At 38.7% G+C, this 22,573-nt stretch overlaps 1 protein-coding gene across 2 annotated transcripts in view; it reads left to right on the plus strand.

The window, feature by feature from the left end:
• The window catches only part of PTPRB (protein tyrosine phosphatase receptor type B), a 113,927-nt gene that overhangs the window by 37,114 nt on the left and 54,240 nt on the right, over positions 1-22,573 (plus strand). For both annotated transcript variants that reach the window (XM_032645138.1, XM_032645139.1), the window contains 6 exons: positions 3,086-3,361; positions 4,253-4,510; positions 6,133-6,396; positions 8,478-8,747; positions 9,758-10,018; positions 18,414-18,680. In XM_032645138.1, coding sequence (XP_032501029.1) covers positions 3,086-3,361; positions 4,253-4,510; positions 6,133-6,396; positions 8,478-8,747; positions 9,758-10,018; positions 18,414-18,680 — 1,596 coding nt within the window. The remainder of the gene's footprint in view (positions 1-3,085; positions 3,362-4,252; positions 4,511-6,132; positions 6,397-8,477; positions 8,748-9,757; positions 10,019-18,413; positions 18,681-22,573) is intronic.

Raw genomic sequence — 22,573 nt, forward strand, 5'->3', positions numbered from 1 at the left:
GGTGGGAAAACCAGAAAGGCTATAAATGCACACGTGTGCATTGATATCTCCAGCCATCAGCATAAATTATGTAAGTCAAGTAGGGTTTTCCAATTACATATGACCTGTCACACGATCAGAAGATTACAGACCTATAACTAAATTTTCAAATAGCATTAAAACTCTCTTTCATATATCTGTCTAGATATCTAGATAGGTAGATGATAGGTAGGTAGATAGATAAATAGATAGATAGGTAGATAGATGCAAGATGAAAATAGCACCCTGATGGAAGTATCTAATTTATTTCTAATAAAATATTGAAAACTTTTTTTTAATACAGCAGAGTTTTCCTTGGGCTTAGTTAGATTGAAACAAAGTCTGAAAACGACTGAACTCCTGCCGTATGCATAGCAATAGTGGACCACTGCCAGCAAAGGGCTTTATCACAGCATAAATGGGGTTTTAAGTGTTTGTTTCCAGTGCAGGTTCTTGCAGCCCAGGCACTTCCCAATCTCATTGTTCCTTTGTTCTAGCGGATGTACAAAGGATTGACTGTTTTGTTTTCTGGCTCAGAGAGATTAGATAAAGTCTGCATTTCTGAACTTCACCCTCTAGGCACGCAACCTTAAAATTCATTTTCTATAGATCATATTTTGCAGATTATATATGTTTAGATTATACCAATCATGAGATCATTTTCTTTAACCTTTATCTGGCTGGGTTGTGCATGTAAGTGATAGTATTGATCCCTTTTGAACAATCACTGGAAAGCAGCTGTCCCTCTCATCCTTGTCCTTAAAATGCCTCTTCAGCAAAAATTTGTCACCTCAGTTGGCTATGACAAGGTTGCTCTTGAGTTTCTCTGGCTATTAGAATCGCATGGTAACAAGAAAACTTTCTGTGAGGGGAAATTATGTCCTTTCCTTTTATGATGACGTCCTTAATTATAAAGTGTTATGTAGGATAGAAAATTTAAATAATATTGCCGCACACACACACACACACACACACACACACACACACACACACAAACACACACACAAAAAAATACCCATACTGTTTTTCCTCAAGAACCCATAAATGAAAATCATCTTGGGAATTTTTTTTTATTTTATCTTAAGGGTTAGAATGTTAGTTCATGGGAATAAACTGATAAGATTTTTCCAAGTGTTTTTTTGAAGAAGAAGAAGGCAATTAAAGCTATTATCAGTTTAGTTTCCAAAAAAATGGTATTCCATTTTTGCCTCCATTTTGTCAGTGATTCAGAGGAAGTTTCTTTTTATGATCATGTAGACAGAATAAGTTTATATTACGGAGTGCCCACTGTGTACCATGTAAAGTCTCCTCTATATCTTGTTACTCCTCCAAACATCCAAGAATATAAGTACTATTATTATACTCCCCAGACAGAGGGGGAAATGGAGGCTTAGAAGGTTAAGTAACTTCCCCAAGTTACTGATACATGAGGGAACTGCAATTTGAATTGAGTTCTGACTCCAAAGCCCATCCTCTCTGCCACTTCACCTCCCTGCCTCTATGACAAGATCATCCCAATTATAGGCGGAATACTAATACTAGCTAACATTGAACACTCACTATGGGCCAGATGCTGTTCTGAGTGCTCTAGATAAAATACTCAACTTAATCTTCATAACAATTCTACTGAAAAGATAGCGTTGCTAGCAGCATTGCATAGAGGAGACTGCTGAGGCATGAGGAGGTTAAGGAATTGCTACCCAGCTACAAAGTGGGAGACCCGGATTCAAGCCCAGGCCACCCGACTCTAGAGCCTACACTCTTCAGGTGAACCTGTGCTGCTAGGATATAAACCACACAACCTTATCCTCTAAGCTCACCTGTGCTTTGGGCTCTCAAAGTTTCTGTCTTGGCTTGGCCTTATTTAGCCTATGTATGGAGTCTATAGGTGACCTGTAGTCTACTGAGCTGTCTGGCTATAAATGCCTTCTGAATATAGAATAAGATTACCTTGTTCCTATTTGTACTAATGTTAGTCACAAGTGAAGACTTTCTTAAAACATATACTGTTCTAAGTAGATGCTGGAGTTCCTCAATTTCTTTCATGAGTAAGATATAATTTACCAGGAGGTAAAGAACTGAGATTTCTATAGCCATGTCACTAAAACATCTAACCTGACTCCTGAAATTTAGTCTCCAGTATCTTGATCTCACTTTCTAGACCAAGAACCACATAGGACTTCTGAAAATTACTCATATGTAAATGTCAACGTTTCTACTCCCAACATTCAGGGTAGGGAGAGCCTTATTTCTCGGATGGTCCCACTGCATCATCTGCTCACCAAATGTTATTGATTTAGCTCCTAACCTAGAGACGTGCTATTCATCCTATTTCAAGCTCTACAGTGAAGATTCAATACATGGGAAACAGGACTTCTCAAACTGACCCATGGCTTTGAGAATTGAAACTAAGTAAACAGCCAGGTACAGGACTAACCCACCTGCTCTGGGAGCTCTGGCAGCTCCAAAATGTCCCAGAACTCAAGTTTAGAAAATCTAGGGACATAGGTAATCCCAGTTGTTGGGAGAATTCATTTTGGTGAGCACACCTCGCCTAGGCTCATAATCAGGTCTGTATCTTTCGTGGTTTTCCGATATCTAAAAACAGCCCAAAGTTTTGTATACATAACCCCTGCAAACCCCACAACCTAAAAAAGGGGAAAGTTTAGTACAAATACAAATTTTTAAATTATTTCTTAATATCTGTATTTTCTGTTGAGATTTTCAGTATTTATCCAGGCAGAGCCTGGATGTTTGTCTGTGTTTGAAAAGTGCAAAACTTGCAAGCCAAAGAAAATATAACCTTGCTTGGATTTCTGAGCTCAGAGCTGTCGTAACAAAAAAAAAGTTTTATTAGAAAAAAAAGGAGCTTCTATGACTAGTAGCCAAGGTGGATTTCTTTTTTAAGTAAAATAGTAAGTTTAGGAGTGGCATAAAATGCCCATTTGTATCATGAGCTGCCGATTCTTAAAGGTTTGAAGGAAAATGCATCTGGATTACAGCAAGGTAAGCGTGTATCTGCAAAATTCTTCAAGCCACCTTCTCTTTTTTGTTTTTTGCTCTGCAGATCCTTTACCTCCTGCTAGGTTTGAAGTCAATAAAGAGAAAAGTACTTCCACCAGTTTGCATGTCTGGTGGACTCCTTCTTCCGGGAAAGTCACCTGGTATGAGGTGCAGTTACTTGATGATAACCAAAAGACACAGGGGGCCCAAATTCAAGAAAGAACTTCACAGAATGAATATACATTTTTTAATCTCACTGCTGGCAGTAAATACAAAATTGCCATCACAGCTGTTTCTGGGGATAAACGTTCCTCTACAATTTATGCCAATGGATCAACAGGTAAGACCTGTTTACGGATAGTTGCATATTTAATAGTCTATGATTCTTTTGAAATTATATTACATTCAGGAAATGGGAGTAAGAATGCCCCAAGATCAACAATAAATAGATAGGTGGATAGATAGGTAGGTAGGTAGATAGATAGATAGACAGACAAATAAATACTGTTTGATACAGAGGAAAGACTGGACTGGAAACAAGGAGGTGGGGTTGTGCTGCTAGCTTGCTGGGTGATTTTGAACAAGTCATGGAACTTCTCTGGGACTGGAGTTTTCTCCAAAATGAGGAAGATGTTTCCTAATGGCCCTTCTAACTCAAATGTTAGGCAACAGGATTTTCTGCCTCATTTTCTGAGTTTGTGCAAAATGAAAATTATTTTTTAAATGTTTTCCCTCCCCTGTATATTCTTCTCTTAACATCAAGTCATGGTGTTTCCTGAATATTCCTATGTTTGGAACCAGTCTTTTCTTGCACCCATGCATCCCGATATCAATGACACATTACCATTTCCTTCCTTAACTTACTTTCTTATCATTCACTCTGCCCTCATTTTCTCTCCTGCTCTGTTGCTCTCTTTCCATTTTTCAACGTCTACAGTTCTTTCCTTTCTCTTTTCCCTTTACTGCTATGCCACATCATTGACAAGATCTACCTTGATACCTGTTAAGTGGGGGAGACAGATAAACTATGATGTAGCTTTAGGCTGTGGACTTTGAAAAGAGCATTAATCCAGGTTCCAATAAAATTTCAAGAGTGCTATTTTCATTAGTTATTACACAAGTTAGATGTACAGAGGAGCATAAATGGATGTGTGGTTTCAAATGAAACGTGTCTATACCTTCTATAAGGAAATTATGAACGACAGTTTGGAAATGCATTGTATCCCACTAGTGCCATCGCCAGTGGAAGATATTGGTATTTCAGCGAAGACGAATTCTCTCCTGATTTCCTGGTCACGTGGCTCTGGGAACGTGGAAAGATACCAGCTGATGCTAATGGATAAAGGAATTCTAGTTCATAGCTTTGCCGTGGACAAAGCTACTACTTCCTCTGCTTTTCATGGACTGATACCTGGTCACCTCTATAATGTCACCATTGTTACCGAGGCTGCAGGGCTGCAAAACTACAGATGGAAACCAGCCAGGACAAGTAAGTTTCCCTAGCTATTCTGAACAAGAATAAAACTCAAATCAAGGAAATGTTTAATAAACAAGGTTTATTAAATTATTTGGATAATGGTAGTATAGGACAAATTGAAATGCATATGTTGTAGAAGACCTTAATATGTATCCACTTTTCTACTTAGAGAAAGAGGGATTCCCTTTCATTCTAAAGTTTAGGCTCGTCCTTGACAACCTTGTGAAATAGCAGAGTTAATCACTGATATAATCTTAGCTTCTCTTTTTAGTTAAGGATTCCTACTTCCTTCGCTTAAACAGGCATCATCCCCTGCCTTCGTGACATCACTCACAATGAACCAGGATTACTCTTCTCAGTGCTATACAAAGACCTACTCTTAGGTCTTTGTATAAAGAAACAGCCATTGCCCAAACCCTCTATCCAACAAAACATCTCCTGAGACCCAATTCTATAGAACCTATTCTCATAGCCTAACATAGCCAGAAAACTAATCTGTGCTAAGTTTTAATGAATCATTTATATACATATTATTCATTCATTAGTTCATTAAATCAATATTTATTAGGTGTAAACTATATACCAGACATTGTGGATATAACAATGTCCAAGAGAGACAAAGTCTTTCCCCTCATGGAGCTTACATTCAAGTGCATTCTAATGCTTCTGGTGGGTCTAATATGTTAATAAATCCCCTCCTTTGGGAAGCTATGTAATTTTAAGAGAAACTCTAAAATATGTAGTGCCTTAGACATTACTCTAGGGAGGAGAGTTCCTGAAATAATAGGAGGTTGGTGGGAAAGATATTTGGGGACACCTATATATTTACATACCTTTCATATCACACCTCAAAGATATATATATATATATATATATTCCCAACAAAAATGTACCATATGTTTTAAGAATTATTTATGTATATCAAGAGCAAATTGCACTTCTAACTGGCATATGCAAAAGCAATGTGCCACGCCCATTATTTTGATGAAACATTGTGAATTTATATTATGCCATTAGTGAGGCCCAAAATTATAGCATAAGCAAAAGGTAGAAAATATATTCACCAAAGTGTCTCTCCTTTGTAATCATTTTCCTCTGATGAAATAATGACATAACTCCTAAGCTTTAACTTTATCATGATTCAATATGAAAAAGAAACTATTTTCAGCACAAACAATTTTATGATGGCCAATCAGTCAACCAATCTATTTATTATGTACTTGCTATTATTAAATACATAAAGACAGGAAGAAATTAGGCAGATGACATTCTTTGAGGATTCCACTTAAAGATTTTCAGAACTGGAAAAGACCATTTTAAGTTTTTTTTGATCAAGCCATCATGAGGCAGTAAGGACCCCTAGGCTTAGTAAGATAGACAGAGCTGCCCAGGGTTGCCCAGCCAACCAATGGCCAAGTTTGAGGCAGAATCTAGGCTCCTGACTACCATGTTTGTCCTCTGTCCACTAGCCAGACAACCTTTCTTTGGTTTTGCAGTATTATTTTTACCTTGTGAAGTTGTTTTCTTCAGAGCAGGGAGTGTGGCTTGTAGAGATTAAGACACAGGTCAAAATTTGGCCATAAGAGTGGTATGATATCCTGAGTTAAAGTCTCTTTCCCTTTCTTCCTAATTAGCCCCCATGGAAGTCTCAAATCTGAAGGTGACAAATGATGGCACTTTGACCTCTTTAAAAGTCAAGTGGCAAAGACCTGCTGGAAATGTGGATTTCTATAACATTACACTGTCTCACCAAGGGACCATCAAAGAATCCAGAATATTAGCACCCCAGATTACTGAAACTCAATTTAAAGACTTAGCCCCTGGACGACTTTATCAAGTCACCATCAGCTGTGTCTCTGGTGAATTGTCTGCTCATAAGATGGCAGTGGGCAGAACAGGTGAGTCTAAGGCTCCAGAAATTCCTTAGTTGGCTCAAATCACTCTCTGATCCACCTTAGAACAGGATAAGTTAGAAGGAAAATCCCTTTCCCAACCTGGGAAGTATGGTCTACATGACTCAGGGTGTCTATGGGCCAGGCCCCGCTATACAGAGTCAAGCGAGGGTTAATTGCATTCGTCTGATTATTTAAGCAAATGTATTTGGATTGATGCCCTGTGCTATTTCATGTCACACCACTTAAGGAGCATAAATGAATTAGCATTGATACTAATGAATAAAACATTTCTGATCAACTCTTATAATGAAGGCCAGTTAGCACTTACCCATGTTTCCCATAAATTATTTTATTTATGTCACCAAACATTTATCCAGTGCCTTCTTCCTGTAAATTACCATATTATGAGCTTTGAGAGTTATTAAGACGGCAGAGTTCAGCACACTACACCCTTCAGCCAAATATGGCCTGTGACCTGTTTTTGTATAGCCCCAAACTAAGGGTGGTTTTTACATTTTTAAAGAGTTTTTTAAAAAAGAAAGAAAACGAAAGAAAAATATGATGCAGAGACCATATGTGGCCAAAGAAGCCTGAAATGTTTACTTTGCCGACCCTCGATTTTAAGGAAGTTACATTTTAATCACACAAATGTAGAATACACACACACACGCACACACACACACACACGAAATATTATATTTTAATAATGGTAATGATATTGATATTTCCATGGATCAGGCACTGACTAAACAGTTTACACCATTATTTCATTCAGTTCTCACCAAAACCACAAGAGAGGTCCTGATATTATCACCAGTTTATAGATAATTCGAAGAGGTCAAATAACATGTCCATAGTCATCCAGCCAATAAGTGGTGGGGTTTAAACCAGGCTGTCCTATTCCAGAGTCCATTGTCTGTGCTATTGGAGGTCCCAAGTAAGAGCCATATATATGGTCAGAAAGAAAAGAGAAACAAACTCTCTTTCAGAAGATCAGTAAAGACTTCTGGGAGGAAATGGCCTTTAACTGGTACTTTAAAAATATGAAGCTCTTGGCAAGTTGAGTGGGAAAAGAGGGAAGGGCATTTGAGGTGGAAGGAATAACACAAGCAAAGGCACCGAGGCGGAAGAGACCAGGAGACTTACAGGTCTACAGAACGCGAAACTGGAGGCCAGCATTCAAGAGTGGGGAGCGAGGGAAGGGGGCTGCAGGGAGTAGTCAGAGTGAAGACTGGCAGGATATGGGGTCTGATTTGGGAGGGCTACAAACACCACACCAAGGACTTGATGTTTTATTCTGTAGTTAATGGAGAAACCTTAAATGTTTTTGAGCAAAGAATAATAAGATCAGAGTTGTATTGCAAGGAGATTAATCTTTTCCGTTGGAAGAGAGGCATGTTTTGTGACCACAACATCCAGGGTCTCTTCCAAAAGATGCCACATCCATCACTGTCACCATCATTATAAGCAACATCAGTATTGTCTCTAGGGCTGGTATGCAATCAGAAAAACACAGTGTTTGTATCACTAGGTTATTAACACTGTTACAGAAGATCACATTACTGATATATTACTAAAATGATTTTAACATGCATTTCTCGAGTGTCCAATGGCTCCAGAATGCTCATTTGCAATTCACAAACATCAGGAGGGGATAGAAATGGGGGTTTTGTTTTGTTTTTCAATATCTTTATTGGGGTATAATTGCTTTACAATGGTGTGTTAGTTTCTGCTGTATAACAAAGTGAACCAGCTATACATATACACATATACCCATATCTCCTCCCTCTTGCGTCTCCCTCCCACCCCTCTAGGTGGACACAAAGCAGAGCTGATCTCCCTGTGCTATGCGGCTGCTTCCCACTAGCTATCTAGTTTACATTTGGTAGTGTATATATGTCCATGCCACTCTCTCACTTCGTCCCAGCTTACCCTTCCCCCTTCCCGCGTGCTCAAGGCCGTTCGATAGGAATGTTTTGAATTGCAGCTATTAGGTCTCTTATCAGCTGTTGCCCATGAAAAGTGAATGAGCATCCTTACTTTTGGATTTTAGTATCTCCTTTTGACATCGTTTCACTGTTTAGTTCCAGAGGAAGTTGGGGACCTGGAGGCAAACAGCAATGGTTCTACAAGGTCCCTGGTGGTGAGCTGGTCGCCCCCTGCTGGAGACTGGGAGCAGTACCGTATCCTGCTCTTGAATGATTCTTCGGTGCTGCTCAACACCACCGTGGGAAAGGAGGAAACACACTACGTCATACGTGATGTGGGGCTTATACCGGGAAGACAGTATGAGGTCGAAGTCACTGTTGAGAGCGGAAATCTGAAGAATTCTAAGCGTTGCCATGGCAGGACAGGTAAGCAAATATCAAGGCGTTAATGACTGATGGAACCTTAATTCGGTCCTTCTTCCAAGTAACCCAGGTAACCGTCAATGTCATACCCCAGGGTTCCCTGTATTTGAGACATTATAGACTGACAAACTGAAATAGGTTGGTAATGTTTAATTTTGTCAAATTAGAGTATTAGAAATCACTTCCACTAGTAGGTTCATTGTTTTTTAAAAGAACGACCTTTCTAACACCAAAAGAACAGGAAGGAAACAATCTGAGAGAATCCTCCCCACAAAGTAGATAGTTGATAACATTTTGCTGGTGATCAGTGTTAGAGAACCACTGCCGTGACCCACTGTTGACTAATGGTGGGTTTTCAGGTACCAAGGAAGTGTTGTTAAAGTGGACAGGAATATATTCAGATTTTAGGGCAGAGGAGAGGGAGGCTACTGAAACATGGGTTTTAGTATTCTTGCTGTCACGATTATACTGTAATTCCTTGGGCAAGTCACAGCCTCTCTGAGTCCATTTCCTCAACTTTCAAATAAGAGAGTTGACCTACTAAACTCAACATTTCTATGAAAATCCCTGTGACATGGAATGCTCCATACTTGGAGTGAAATTCAAATATATTGTCTTTTAGTCTTGCCTGATAATAAGGAAATAACTACACTGATGCAATGTTCTTAGAAGAACATCAAAGGAATGGACCAAGAAACGGCTTTAGCTTGCCCTCTGTGTCTTCCAGTTATCTCTTCATTTTCCAAATATTAATATCTGCTGGATGATGATCAAAGATAAATGGCCCAGTAAAGTATTTTCCAAGAGTATTCTTTTGAGTCCTTATTTCTGGTTATGTTACACGAACAAAGATTTTTTTGTGATTAGCCTTTTTTTTCTAAATGCTCAGAAGCATTCAGAAGAGAAATGCTCAACTAGAACACTCCTGTGGATGGAAGAGAAAATATCTCTAAAGAATACTGGAGTGTATCCAAGTTAATCAATGACCCGAATGTCCATTGCTTTTTCCCCAGTCCCCCTGGCCGTCCTTCAGCTTCGTGTCAAACATGCCAATGAAACCTCACTGGGTGTCATGTGGCAGACCCCTGCAGCAGAATGGGAGAAATACATCATTTCACTAATCGACAGAGACCTTTTACTCATCCACAAGTTGCTCCCCAAAGATGCCAAAGAATTCACTTTTACTGACCTGGTGCCTGGACGAAAATACATAGCTACAGTCAGCAGTATTAGTGGAGACCTAAAAAATTCATCTTCAACCAAAGGAAGAACAGGTAACATTTTCTATAAATTTTAGGCTTTAAAAGTATCCTGTCTGCTGAATTGTCTAACATCCAACTTATAAATGTTCATTAAAGGCCTGTTCTGTACTGGGCATTGTATACATTTTTTTTTCCATGTTTTCCATGTATTTGATCTCTGGGCTATAGTCTGGATAATTTCCTCAGCTTTTAGTTTTAGTTCATTAGTTCTATCTAATCTATCTTTCTTTAGTTCTATCTAATCTATTTTAAAATCCACCCACTGAGTTTTAAAATTTAATTGTTATGTTCTTCATTGTTAAACATATTCTTTGGTTCTCTTCCAAATATGTTTAGTATTCTGTTGCTCTTTCCATTCTCCTCCTTTATCGCTGTAAGCAAATTAATGATTTTTATTTTCATTCTGTCTGATCAGTATAATATCTGAAATATTCAGGAGTTCAGTGCTGTTGTTTACTGAGTTTTCTGCCTTTTGCTCATGGTGCTTACTTCCTTAAATGTTCGTGATGTTTTATTCTAAACCCATATACCTTGGGATTTTATTCTGTGGGAATTCTTTGGGGCCTTTCTTGAAGGTGGGTTTCAGAAAGAATTTTCTTTTCACTTGATTCTTTCAGGTGCACAGGATTTCTATCAACCCAGACCTATTTCAATCTCAATTGTCAACTTGAGGTTTTTTGATCACCCAGGGTTTTATGAATTTGGGTTGCAAACTCACTGAAGCTGTCCTGACATTATGAATTCTCAGTGGAAATTTTTTCTTCTCCACCTAGTATTAAGGAGGCTGCAGTATATGGGGAATAGAGAGGAAATATTTATTTCACTTACGCTTAGAATATAAAGTTTCAGGATCCAATATTATGCAGAGTCACCTATGAGGTTCCTCACCCTGGGAAAGTCCTATTCATAGCTCTTGCAAAGCTGTAAAATCAAAGCTTAAATTTATGTTTAAAAGATGCCCTCATGGTGACAGTCTGCTTCAGTGATCCAGTTACCTCTCTGTCACTTTCTTACAGGTCTCTGAGAATTCCTTACATTCTTGACAACTCATTCATGCATTTACATTTTTATGTTTTATCCAGCATGTGCAGTTGCGTGTATTGGGGGGATTTTCATGGTCTGTGCCAGCAATGAAAGTCCAAGGCATTGTTTTAGACTTAAGATCATTTTCATTATTCCCACCACTCATATTGCTGTGTCATATGGTAAGTGAACGTTTAACTTTGTAAGAAACTACCAAGCTGCTTTCCAAAGTGGTTGTAAAATTTTACATTCCCACCAGCAATGTATGATATTTCCAGTTCCTCTGTATTCTCAGCAGCACTTGGTATTTTCAGTTTGTTTGGCTTTTTAAATTTGAGCCATTCTAATAAATGTGTAGAGGTATCTCATGTGATTTTAATTTGCCTTTTCTTAATGACTAATGGTTTCAAGCATTTTTTTCATATGCTTATTTACCATCCACTTATCTTTTTGTGGAAGAAGATATTTTCAAATGTTTTGCCCATTTTTTTAATAGGGTTCTTTGTTTCTTATCATTGAATTTTGAGAATTTTTATTCCAGAATAAGTCCTTTGTCAAAAATGTGTGTTGAAACGTTTTCTCTCAGTCTATGACTTGTCTTTTTATTTTATTGAAGTATAGTTGATTTACAGTATTATATTAGTTTCAGGTGTACAGCATTGTGATTCAGCATTTCTATGGAATATACTCCATTAAAAGTTATTATAAGATAATGGCTATAATTCCCTATGTTATACAATATATCCTTGTTGCTTACCTATTTTATATGTAGTAGTTTGTATCTCTTAATCCCATACCCCTAATTTACCTCTCCACCCTTTCCTTATCCCTTTGATAACCACTAGTTTGTCCTCTATATCTGTGAGTCTGTTTCTGTTTTGCACACACACTCATTTGTATTATTTTTTAGATTCCACATATAAGTGATATCATACAGTATTTGTCTTTCTCCGTCTGACTTATTTCACTAAGCATAATATTCTCTAGGTACATCCACATTGCTGCAAATGGCAGAATTTCATTCTTTTACATGGCTGAGTAATATTCCATTGTGTATATATACCACATTTCTTTTTTTTTTGTTTGTTTTTTAACAATGGCATGCATTCATTAACAGTATTTTCAAAGGTAAATTGTCTTTTATTTTTTAAATAAATTTATTTATTTTACTTATTTATTTTTGGCTGCTTTGGGCCTTCATTGCTGCACCTGGGCTTTCTGTAGTTGCAGTGAGTGGGGGCTACTCTTCACTGCACTGCATGTGCTTCTCATTGTGGTGGCTTCTCTTGTTGTGGAGCACGGCTCTACGCGTGCGGGCTTCAGTAGTTGTGGCACATGGGCTCAGTAGTTGTGGCTTGTGGGCTCTAGAGTGCAGGCTCAGTAGTTGTGGTGCACGGGCTTAGTTGCTCTGTGGCATACGGGATCTTCCCCAACCAGGGATCGAACCTGTGTCCCCTGCACTGGCAGGCAGATTCTTAACCACTGCACCACCAGGGAAGTCCTTATACTACATTTTCTTTATCCATTCGTCTGTTGATGGGCACTTGGGCTGCTTCCATATCTTGGCTATTGTAAATAGTGCTGCTATGAATATTGGGGTCCATGTATCTTTTCAAATTAGTGTTTTCATTTTTTCCAGATGTATACCCAGGAGTGGAATTACTGGATCATATGGGAGTTCTATTTTTAGTTTTTTTTTTTGCGGTACGCAGGCCTCTCACCGTTGTGGCCTTTCCCGTTGCAGAGCACAGGCTCTGGATGTGCAGACTCAGCAGCCATGGCCCATGGGCCCAGCCGCTCCGCGGCATGTGGGATCTTCCTGGACCGGGGCACGAACCTGTGTCCCCTGCATCGGCAGGCAGACTCTCAACCACTGCGCCACCAGGGAAGCCCTATTTTTAGTTTTTTGAGGAACCTCCGTACTGTTTTCCATAGTGGCTGCACCAATTCACATTCCCACCAACAGTGCATGAGGGTTCACTTTTCTTCCCATCCTCCCGATATTTGTTATCTGTAGACTTTTTGATGATAGCCATTCTGACAGCTGTGAGGTGGTAGCTCATTGTGGTTTTGATTTGCATTTCTCTAATAACTAACAATGTTGAGAATCTTTTCATGTGCCTGTTAGCCCCCTGTATGTCTTCTTTGGAAAAAATTCAGGTATTCTGCCCATTTTTTGATTGGGTTGTTTGTTTTTTTATACTGAGTTATACGAGCTGTTTATATATTTTGGATATTAACCCCTTGTCAGTCATATCGTTTGCAAATATCTTTTCCCATTCTATAGGTTTGTTTTTTTGTCAGTGATTTCCCTCGCTGTGCAAAAGCTTTTAAGTTTAATTAGGTCTCATTTGTTTATTTTTGCTTTTATTTCTTTTGCATTAGGAGACAAATCCAAAAACAATATTGCTATGATTTATGTCAAAGAGTGTTCTGCCTATGTTCTCTTCTAGGAGCTTTATGATTTCCAGTCTTACATTTGGGTCTTTAATCAATTTTGAGTTCATTTTTGTATATGGTGTGAGGAAATGTTCTAATCTCATTGCTGTACATGTAGCTGTCCAGTTTTCCCAGCACCACTTGCTGAAAAGACTGTCTTTTCTCCAATGCATATTCTTGCCTCTTTTGCCATAGATTAAACAACCATAGGTGTGTGGGTTTATTTCTGGGCTCTCTATCCTGTTCCATTGATCTATGTGTCTGTTTTTGTGTCAGTATCATACTGTTTTGATTACTGTAGCTTTGTAGTATAATCTGAAGTCTGGGCATATGTTAGTTCCAGCTTTGTTCTTTTTTCTCAAGATTGCTTTGACAATTCACAGTCTTTTGTGATTCCATGTGAATTTTAGGATTATTTGTTCTAGTTCTGTGAAAAATGACATGGGTATTTTGATAAGGATTGCATTAAATCTATAGATTACTTTGGGTAGTATGACCATTTTAACAATATTAATTCTTCCAATCCAAGAGCATGGAATGTCTTTCCATTTCTTTGTATCGTCTTCAGTTTACTTCATCAAGGTTTTTATAGTTTTCAGAGTTTATACTTCACCTCCTTGGTTAAGTTTATTCCTAGATATTTTATCCTTTTTGATTTGTGGTTATCATGGGATTCACATATGCTGACCTACAATTATATCTACTTGTTTTAAACTGGTAGTCATTTAAGTTCAAATACATTCTAAAAGACCTACATTTTTTACTCTCCTCCCCCACATTTTGTGGTTTTGATGCCATATTTTACATCTTCTGCTTATCCCTTAACTGTATAGTGCTATTATAGTTGTTTTTACAATTTTTTGTCTTTTAACATATGTACTGTCTTATTTAAGTAGTTGATCCTCCATCATTATTATATATTTGCCTTTCCTAGTGAGATTTTTCCCTTTCATTTAGATTCTTACTTCTTTTCTATTTAGAGAAGACCCTTCAACATTTCTTTTAGGGTAGATTTAGTATTGATGAACTCTTAGTTTTTACTTGTCTGAGAAGTTCTTTATCTCTACTTCTATTCTAAATGATAATCTTGCTGGGTGGAGTATCCTAGGTTGCAGGTTTTTCCCTTTCAGCACTTGAATATATCATGCCACTCCCTTCTGGCCTGGAATATTTCTGCAGAGAAATCAGCTGATAGCCTTATGGGGATTCCCCTGTATATGACTCTTTGTTTTTCTCTTGTTGCCTTTAGAATTCTCTCTTTAGCTTTTGCCACTTTAATTATGATATGTGGTGTGGCTGTACTTGGGTTTGTCTTGTTTGGGACCCCCTGCACTTCCTGAACCTGGATATCTGTTTCCTTCTTCAAGTTTGGGAAGTTTTCAGCCATAATTTCATCAAATACATTTTCAGTCCTCTTCTCTCTCTCTTCTCTGGGATCCCTATAATGCAAATGTTGGTACACTTAATGTTATCCCAGAGATCTCTTAAATTGCTTTCATTTTTTAAAATTTGTTTTTCTTTTTGCTATTCTGATTGGGTGATTTACATTATTCTGTCTTCCAGATCACTTATGTACCACTTAGTCTGCTCTTCATTCCTTCTAGTACGTTTATTTTAGTTCAGCTATTGAGTTATTCATTTCTGATTGGATCTTTTTTATATCTTCTGGTTCCTTGTTAAAATGTTCACTGTTTAGATAAATTCTTTTCCCTAATTCAGTTAACATTTTTATTACCAATGTTTTTAATCCTTTACCTGGTAAATTGTTTATTTCTGTTTCATTATTTATTTTTTTAGGGGGTTTTGTTTGCTTTCTCAATTAAGAGTAGTTCCTCTGCTTTTTCATTTTGCTTAACTATCTCTGCCTTTATGAATTTAGGTGAAACAGTTACCTACTGTGGTCTTAAAGGGGTGTTCTTATGTGGGAACCTCCCTGTACGGGCTGTGTTCGCCCAGTGTCTTTGGTGAGAGAGCTGGATTTGACATGAATGCAAGTTACATCTTTCTTCAGGGTGTTGTTTTAGGGTGATAGCTGGCAGCTGTCACCTTGGTAGAGGTTGGGCTGGAGGTGGAGGGGCTAGAGCTGGTGCCAGGTCTGAGGTGGGACTTCCTCTCTGTTCAGTGGCCATCATTGCCCTGTCAGGGGTGGGGTCTGATCCCAAGTTGCTGGGCAGAAACCCTGAGGATCAGGCTCGAGCTAACTTTGTTCACTTTAAGTGTGTGTTTTTCCCTCTCCCAGCACCAGGACCTTTACCCCAGAGGAGGGGAGTGCTGAAGCAAGTGGGGCCTGTGTGCAGACAGAGTTCCAATGCGCTGCCCGTGTAGGTGTCTATGGCTCCACTCAGATGCAGCCTCTGGTGCAGGTCCCCTTTGTCTCTCCCAGCTGATCACTACTGCCTGCATCCGCTGCCCCCACCCTGTTGCGGAAATGCTCTACAGGGCAAGTGGGACCCATGTGAGCTCTACATGTATCCGGAGGTTAGCTGTGGTGGAGTGGCCACCCCGTCAGAGATCTGGGTAGTCTGAGGCACTGCTTGAGTAAGCACCAAGTATAGACGTGCTGCCCCACCCAGCCTCCACTCCGGGGTGGAGCTGCTCCCTGTCACCTCTGGGTCCCACAGTCAAGTTTCTTCCCCAGCCGTGGCTGCCCCAGATCCAGCGCCACATTGTGGCATGAAGTGAGTGGGGTCAGAATGTTTGCTTGGCTTGGGCTGGTACGTGTGCCAGGTGCTCATGGGAAACTCGGCAGCCACTAGAGCAGACCTTTCTCTACTCTGCCTTGGGGGTTAGCCAGCATGTGTATGCCCCTCATCAGTGGAATCCAGACTTCCTCAGCTCTGCTCTTTGTCCCAGCAGTTCTCCAACCAGCTAAGGGGGCTTGTCTCCTCATGTAGGACACCAGGACTGAGATGCCCAAACTTGGTTTAACCTGCTCACTCCCCAGGTTGAGTGTCCACCAATGTATCTCCCTTGTCCTCTGAGTCCCCTCTGAGGGGCACAGGTCCTGACCCAATCACTTCTGTTCCCTTCCTACCCTATTACGTGTGTATATTTCTTACAGTCTTGGTTGTACAAGAGTATTTTTGCCAGTTTCCAATTAGTTTTCAGTGATAATTACTCCACATGTAGATATATTTTTGGTGACAGGGAGGTGAGCTCCCTGTCCTCTTACTCCACCATCTTGATCTCCTCCCCTGGCTTGTCTTTTCATTAATTTATTAGTATATCTTGCAGAATATAAGTTTTTAATTTTGATGTCAATTTACCAGTTTTTTCTTTCATGAATCATGCTTTTGGTGTCATACCTAAGAAACCTTTGTCTAACACAAGGTCACCAAAATTTTCCCCTAGAAGTTTCATAGTTTTAGGTTGTAAATTTAGGTGTATAATCAATTTTGAGTTAATTTTTGTATATGTGTGAGATATGGGGGGAAGTTTATTTCTTTGCTTATGCACATCTAATAATTCCAGTCCTATTTGTTGAAAAGACTCTCCTTTCTCCACTGAACTGCCCTTGCATCTCTATTAAAAAAAATCAATCGATTATATATGTGTTTGGTCTATTTCTGGACCTTCAAGTCTGTTCCATCAGTCTATGTGTCTACTTTTTTGCCAGTATCACACTGTCTTCATTACTGTAGCTTTCTAGAAGTTTTGAAATCAGATGATGTTAGTCCTCCAACTTTATTCTTCTTTTTCAAAACTGCTTTGGCATATTAATTCCTTTGCTTTCCATATGAAATTTAGAATTGGAATTGAATCTTTTGATCCATGTACAGTAATGTATTTTAATAAGTATGTTTGTACCTAAATCCACAAGTCAGTGATTTCTGAGAAGGGTTGTGCAAGGTTCCACTCCCTTTGATTATCATAATTCTGGGAAGAGGCACAAAGGAGATGTATGTTGATCAAGTGCCAACTTCAAGATCTGTGTAAAAGATTTGTCAATGGACAGGTTAAAAATCACAGTAGTTGTTAATTAGGTAAAGGGCACAGGCTCACAGGTGAGACAAATCAGGCTTTGGACGCCAGAATGACAATTTGTTAGCACTGTTGTATAGGCTAAGTTACTTACATTATGATCCTTGGTTTCCTCCTCTGTAAAGGGAATTAAAAAAAATCAACTCTATAGAGTTTTGAATGAGTAACCAATAATACAACATCTATAAAGCATAGAGTCCATAACTGGCACATAACAGGCAATCAGTTGTTATCATCTTCATTATCATTATTAGTATTATGTAATACTATAACATATAGCATTGTAGCATTTTCATGTGTAAGAATAGTCCTCTTGGGAATGTGCCAGTAAAGAATTACCAGTCTCCTAGACTACAATCTAATCATCAGGTTAAAGGGATTTCCCAATACCACCCCATAACAATCATTAGCTCCAGTAGATCATTTGGCTTTGAGTTCTCACGGGGTAGGGACAGATAAAATAACATTAAGTAAGCAATCTTCAAAAATAACAGCCTTTTATGTATCTGCCAATCCCCTACTCCTAATTTATCCCTCCCTCTCCTTCCCCTTTGGTAGCCATAAGTTTGCTTTCTATGTCTGTGAGTCTGTTTCTGTTGGTAAATAAGTTCGTTTGTGTTATTTTTTAGAATTCACATATAAGCGATATCATATAATAAAAAAATAGCAGCCTTTTATTATTTAAAAATTTTAAATCAAGACTACATAATAGGCGTGCATCATCTTATCCTTGGATCTGAAATAATTTTGATTTCCCATATAAGCAGCTTTTTCAGAATGGTAGAGTCTCTATAGGGGAATAGTTCTCCATATTTCACAGGAAATAAAGCTGAGTGTCTATATCAAAAAATATATATTTGTTTAGCATTTTCAAGACTGTCTCCATTTTTTACTCATTTTTGTTACACTTCCTTAGGGTGACGAAGTATCATCTGTTTTTTCTTCCCTGTCTACTCTGTTTTAGTGCCTGCCCAAGTGACCGGCTTGCATGTGGCCAACCAAGGGACAACAAGCAGTCTCTTCACTAACTGGACCCAAGCATCGGGAGACATAGACTTCTACCAAGTCTTACTGATCCATGAAAACGTGGTCATCAAAAATGAAAGTGTCTCCAGTGAGACCAGCAGATACAGCTTCCACTCCCTCAAATCGGGCAGCCTCTACTCCATGGTGGTAACCACAGTAAGCGGAGGAATCTCTTCCCGACAAGTGGTGGTGGAGGGAAGGACAGGTAAGAAGAGTGTCTGTGACCTATGGCGATCTGAGCACGTGGAACCTCCAGGGTATATCCTAGGTGTTTTAAAACATCCTAAAGACAGACCCAACTCTGATCTTCCTAAAAGCCAAGTTTCAATGCTATCCAGACAGTACATGTTGATCTCCCAGGAATGGAAATTGGATGATGGGAGAGAGTAGGAGAGAATGAATTCTAAATTTTCTAAAATCTCCAATACCTGTGTCAGAACTCCTAGAAAACCCTTTGCGATGACATGATAGACATCTGCTACCTAAGCTTATTCCTTCATCTAGCTGATTTTCTTTGAAATATTTATGTCCGATTAAGGTAAACAAGTCATGAACTTTTTAAAAAAAGTATCTTCCATTCTCTTTCATATTCTAGGTTTCAAGACACAGAAAAAAGAAATGATCTCCAACTTCTATGGTCAAAAGTTAAGCTAATAGGGCTTCCCTGGTGGCACAGTGGTTGAGAGTCCACCTGCCAATGCAGGGGACACGGGTTTGTGCCCTGGGCCGGGAAGATCCCCCGTGCCGCGGAGCGGCTGGGCCCGTGAGCCATGGCCGCTGAGCCTGTGCGTCCGGAGCCTGTGCTCCACAACGGGAGAGGCCACAACAGTGAGAGGCCCGTGTACCACAAAACAAAAAAAAACAAAAACAAACAAAAAAAGTTAAGCTAATAAAATTACCCAATCCCATATATTTTCAAAAGCAACATTAAACAGTGCTTAATACTGTACGCCACCTAAACAATGTTCCTTGACCTTAAAGAGCTCATAGTCAAATAGGGCAGAGAGCTAAGTAATCAAATAAATGTCATGTGGTCATATGTGTCAGGCAGAGGTGCAGCACCGAGGGGAATACAATTTTCTACACAACACAAAGAAAGAACGTAAACAAACAATATGAAATGTATGTTCCAGTTTCTTAGAAAGATATACAATTAAATAAATCCAATAGAAGCTTTAATAATTATTAGTGAATTCAGGTCAGTGACTTTGCCCGTTTAATTTCATATGATTATGTTAAGTTGGATGTCAGTCTCCTCCCTCTATATTTCCAATGCTCAAATTCTGAGTATCAGCGTCAGGTATCCATAGATATATCCTTTTCCAAAATCATGAATCTCACCTGCTTAATGAACCCAAGGACCATTAACTTCATTAATTCTCCCAAAAGAGCAACTAAGTCATTGAAAAGATATTTCATAGTCTAGGTAGAAATTCACTGATGTCTGCCCATTTCTGTCATTCTGTGGCAACTGATACTGTTGCCTGTGTTCTTCCTGATACCTTCCTTCTTCTCTTTTAATGGTTCTTGGCACCATCCATCAATGTAGCATAATTGGGGGTGAGGGACTGCAAAGCTTAGTTGGGGAATCAAGAGGCCTAGATTCTGGTCCTAGCTCTGCCATTCACTTATCTATCTAAGCCTTCATTTTCTCTTCCATCCCCAGTAAGTCACCCCAACACCGGGTATCAGAGTGGGGAAGGAGAAATAACAAGTTGAGGAGAGGAGTTGAAAAGGATCTTGCATCCATTTCCCAGAGACTTGCAGTTGTATTAGTCAGATTAGGCTGACTTATTTCCTGCTTATACAACTGTACAATGTGGGTGTTCCTGACTGGACAACTCTATTGGTTGGTTCTTCTCTAAGCAGTAATTAAGGGACCCAGGCTCCTGCCATCTGTGGTTCTTCCTTCCTCTAGGTTCTCAGAGGTCTCTCTTTCTTCAGAGAATGGAGGTTATGGGGAGGCGGAAGACGACTAAAGCTGGAAGTAAACACATCACTTCCACCCACATTCCATTAACGGGAACACGGTTGTATGACTACACCTAACTGCAGGGGCGGCTGGGAAATACAGTCTAGCTGTGTGTCCAAGAGGAAAAGGAAATGGTTTTGTGAGCAAGTAGTCACATGCCGCCACACAGGTTAATTTCTATCTTAAAATACCACAAGGGCTGTCCAGCGTATGGTGCTATACTAAAATAGTTTGATATCTGAGATCACTTGATAAGTGGGACTTGTAATTATTTTTATACCTATATTTTAATGGCAACAGATGTATCAATATTTGACCATTATATAACAGAAGTATGCAAAAACGAGACAAGAAATTCTTTGAAGAATGATAATAAAGTCTTAAGGAGAGGACAAGATATGAATAAATATAAATATCAGTTATTTTATTCAAACACATTGAGTGCAGACATTATCATGAGAAAAGAGAAAAATGGGATATTACTATAGAAACACAATAACTAGAGATTTTGAAAGGTGCCTCAATTAGTAAATTCTGTACATGGTAGATTGTAAAAAAATTCAATGGCTAAAACCTAGATAATCATTACCATCTACTCAAATTACTGAAGTATTAGTCAAGGTTGAAATAATTCACTTATACTTCCACAGAGTTGAAACATATATATAAACCCTCCCAGCTTAGATAAGGTGGCAAAATATTTAAAATTGAAGATATCAGATGTGCTTAACAAATCTAATTCTAACCTGAGAAAATGCTCATTCTAAAGAAAAAAAATATCTTTTTTTAAACATGAATTTATATTTTTGGTGAAACTTTTAATAATTATATCTTTTCTAATAAAATGTTAATAGTTGCAAATATTCCCAGCAGTTTTGAAAAACAAGCATAGTTATTCTGAGAACAACCAAGAGACATACAGATGGTTAGATGGATGAAAGAAGGACAAGGGTAAAAAAAGGACAGAAGGCATCAATACATAAATAGTATGGCTAAAAGTTCAATGTTATATCTGGGAAATGTCCATATGCATGGAACAGCATTAGCAGAATTATTTAGTAGAGTGCTGTTTATAATTTTGGTGATGGATAAGTGCTTGTAAATGCACAGAAGACTTTGGGGATTAAACCGCAAAGTCAGAGCATATTAGATGAGAAGGATTCTCAGAGGTCATCTAGCCAAATCCCGTCCATTATATGTGATGTAGGGATATTGACAATTATATGAAAATATATAGCTGAAGTCAGTCGACCAATGATGAAAACAGTAGTGCAGTTCATATATACTATATATTTTATTCTTACATTCACTACTGACAGTACTATTTGTCATGCGTTTATTTCCAATACATGGAACAACTATTATTCAATACCATGATTATTAATTTGCAGACTGTACTTCTAGGCAGGGAACTCTTTACAGTCATCCACATCTTTTCCATTTTTGTATACTTGGAAAATAGTTGGTTCTTAGTAAATGCTTGTGACGCTAAACCCCCAACTGAGAGAAGCACATAATTATGGTGGACATCAGAAAGGCCATTATTGCCACAGCATGTCTTTCTGCCCTCAAGTCCGGTCTCCAGACTTATTGCTTCCAGGATAGGCGTTTAGGTTTATTTCTCACCACTAGAGGGCAGGAAATGCTTTGCGAAGGGAAATACAACCCCTTCACCTGTGTAAATCATTAGACTCCCCAGGAATAAATAAATTAATCACAAGAAGGTCGAAGCTATCCCAATGTCTAAGACTTTTAGAAAAGCTATCGCACTCTTCACCTTTCCCCTCAAAAACCTTTCCTTATTGATGGGTTTGATTCAAGCTCTTTCATTTAGATAGTTAATGTCTGTTCCCTTTCCTACATAGGGGACTTCCTGACACGTCCACATAAAAAAACCTCCACTTAAAATACTTTACAAACAACCACACCATAAAAATGCAGTAGCAGCATCCTTGTATTTAAGAGGCATCCAAAAGGCTTCCTTGGATTTTTGTCTTGGTTAATCTTATGATGTAAGAACTCTCAGCTTCCAGAAGCTACAGTGAAATCGTCACCCTTCCTTGACCTCATAGGTAATCAGATCTCCTGAGTCCACACTGTTTTTGCCCAGCGCAATAGATGACTCA

This window comes from Phocoena sinus, chromosome 10 (genome assembly GCF_008692025.1).
Source record: "Phocoena sinus isolate mPhoSin1 chromosome 10, mPhoSin1.pri, whole genome shotgun sequence".
Classification (NCBI taxonomy): Eukaryota; Metazoa; Chordata; class Mammalia; order Artiodactyla; family Phocoenidae; genus Phocoena; species Phocoena sinus.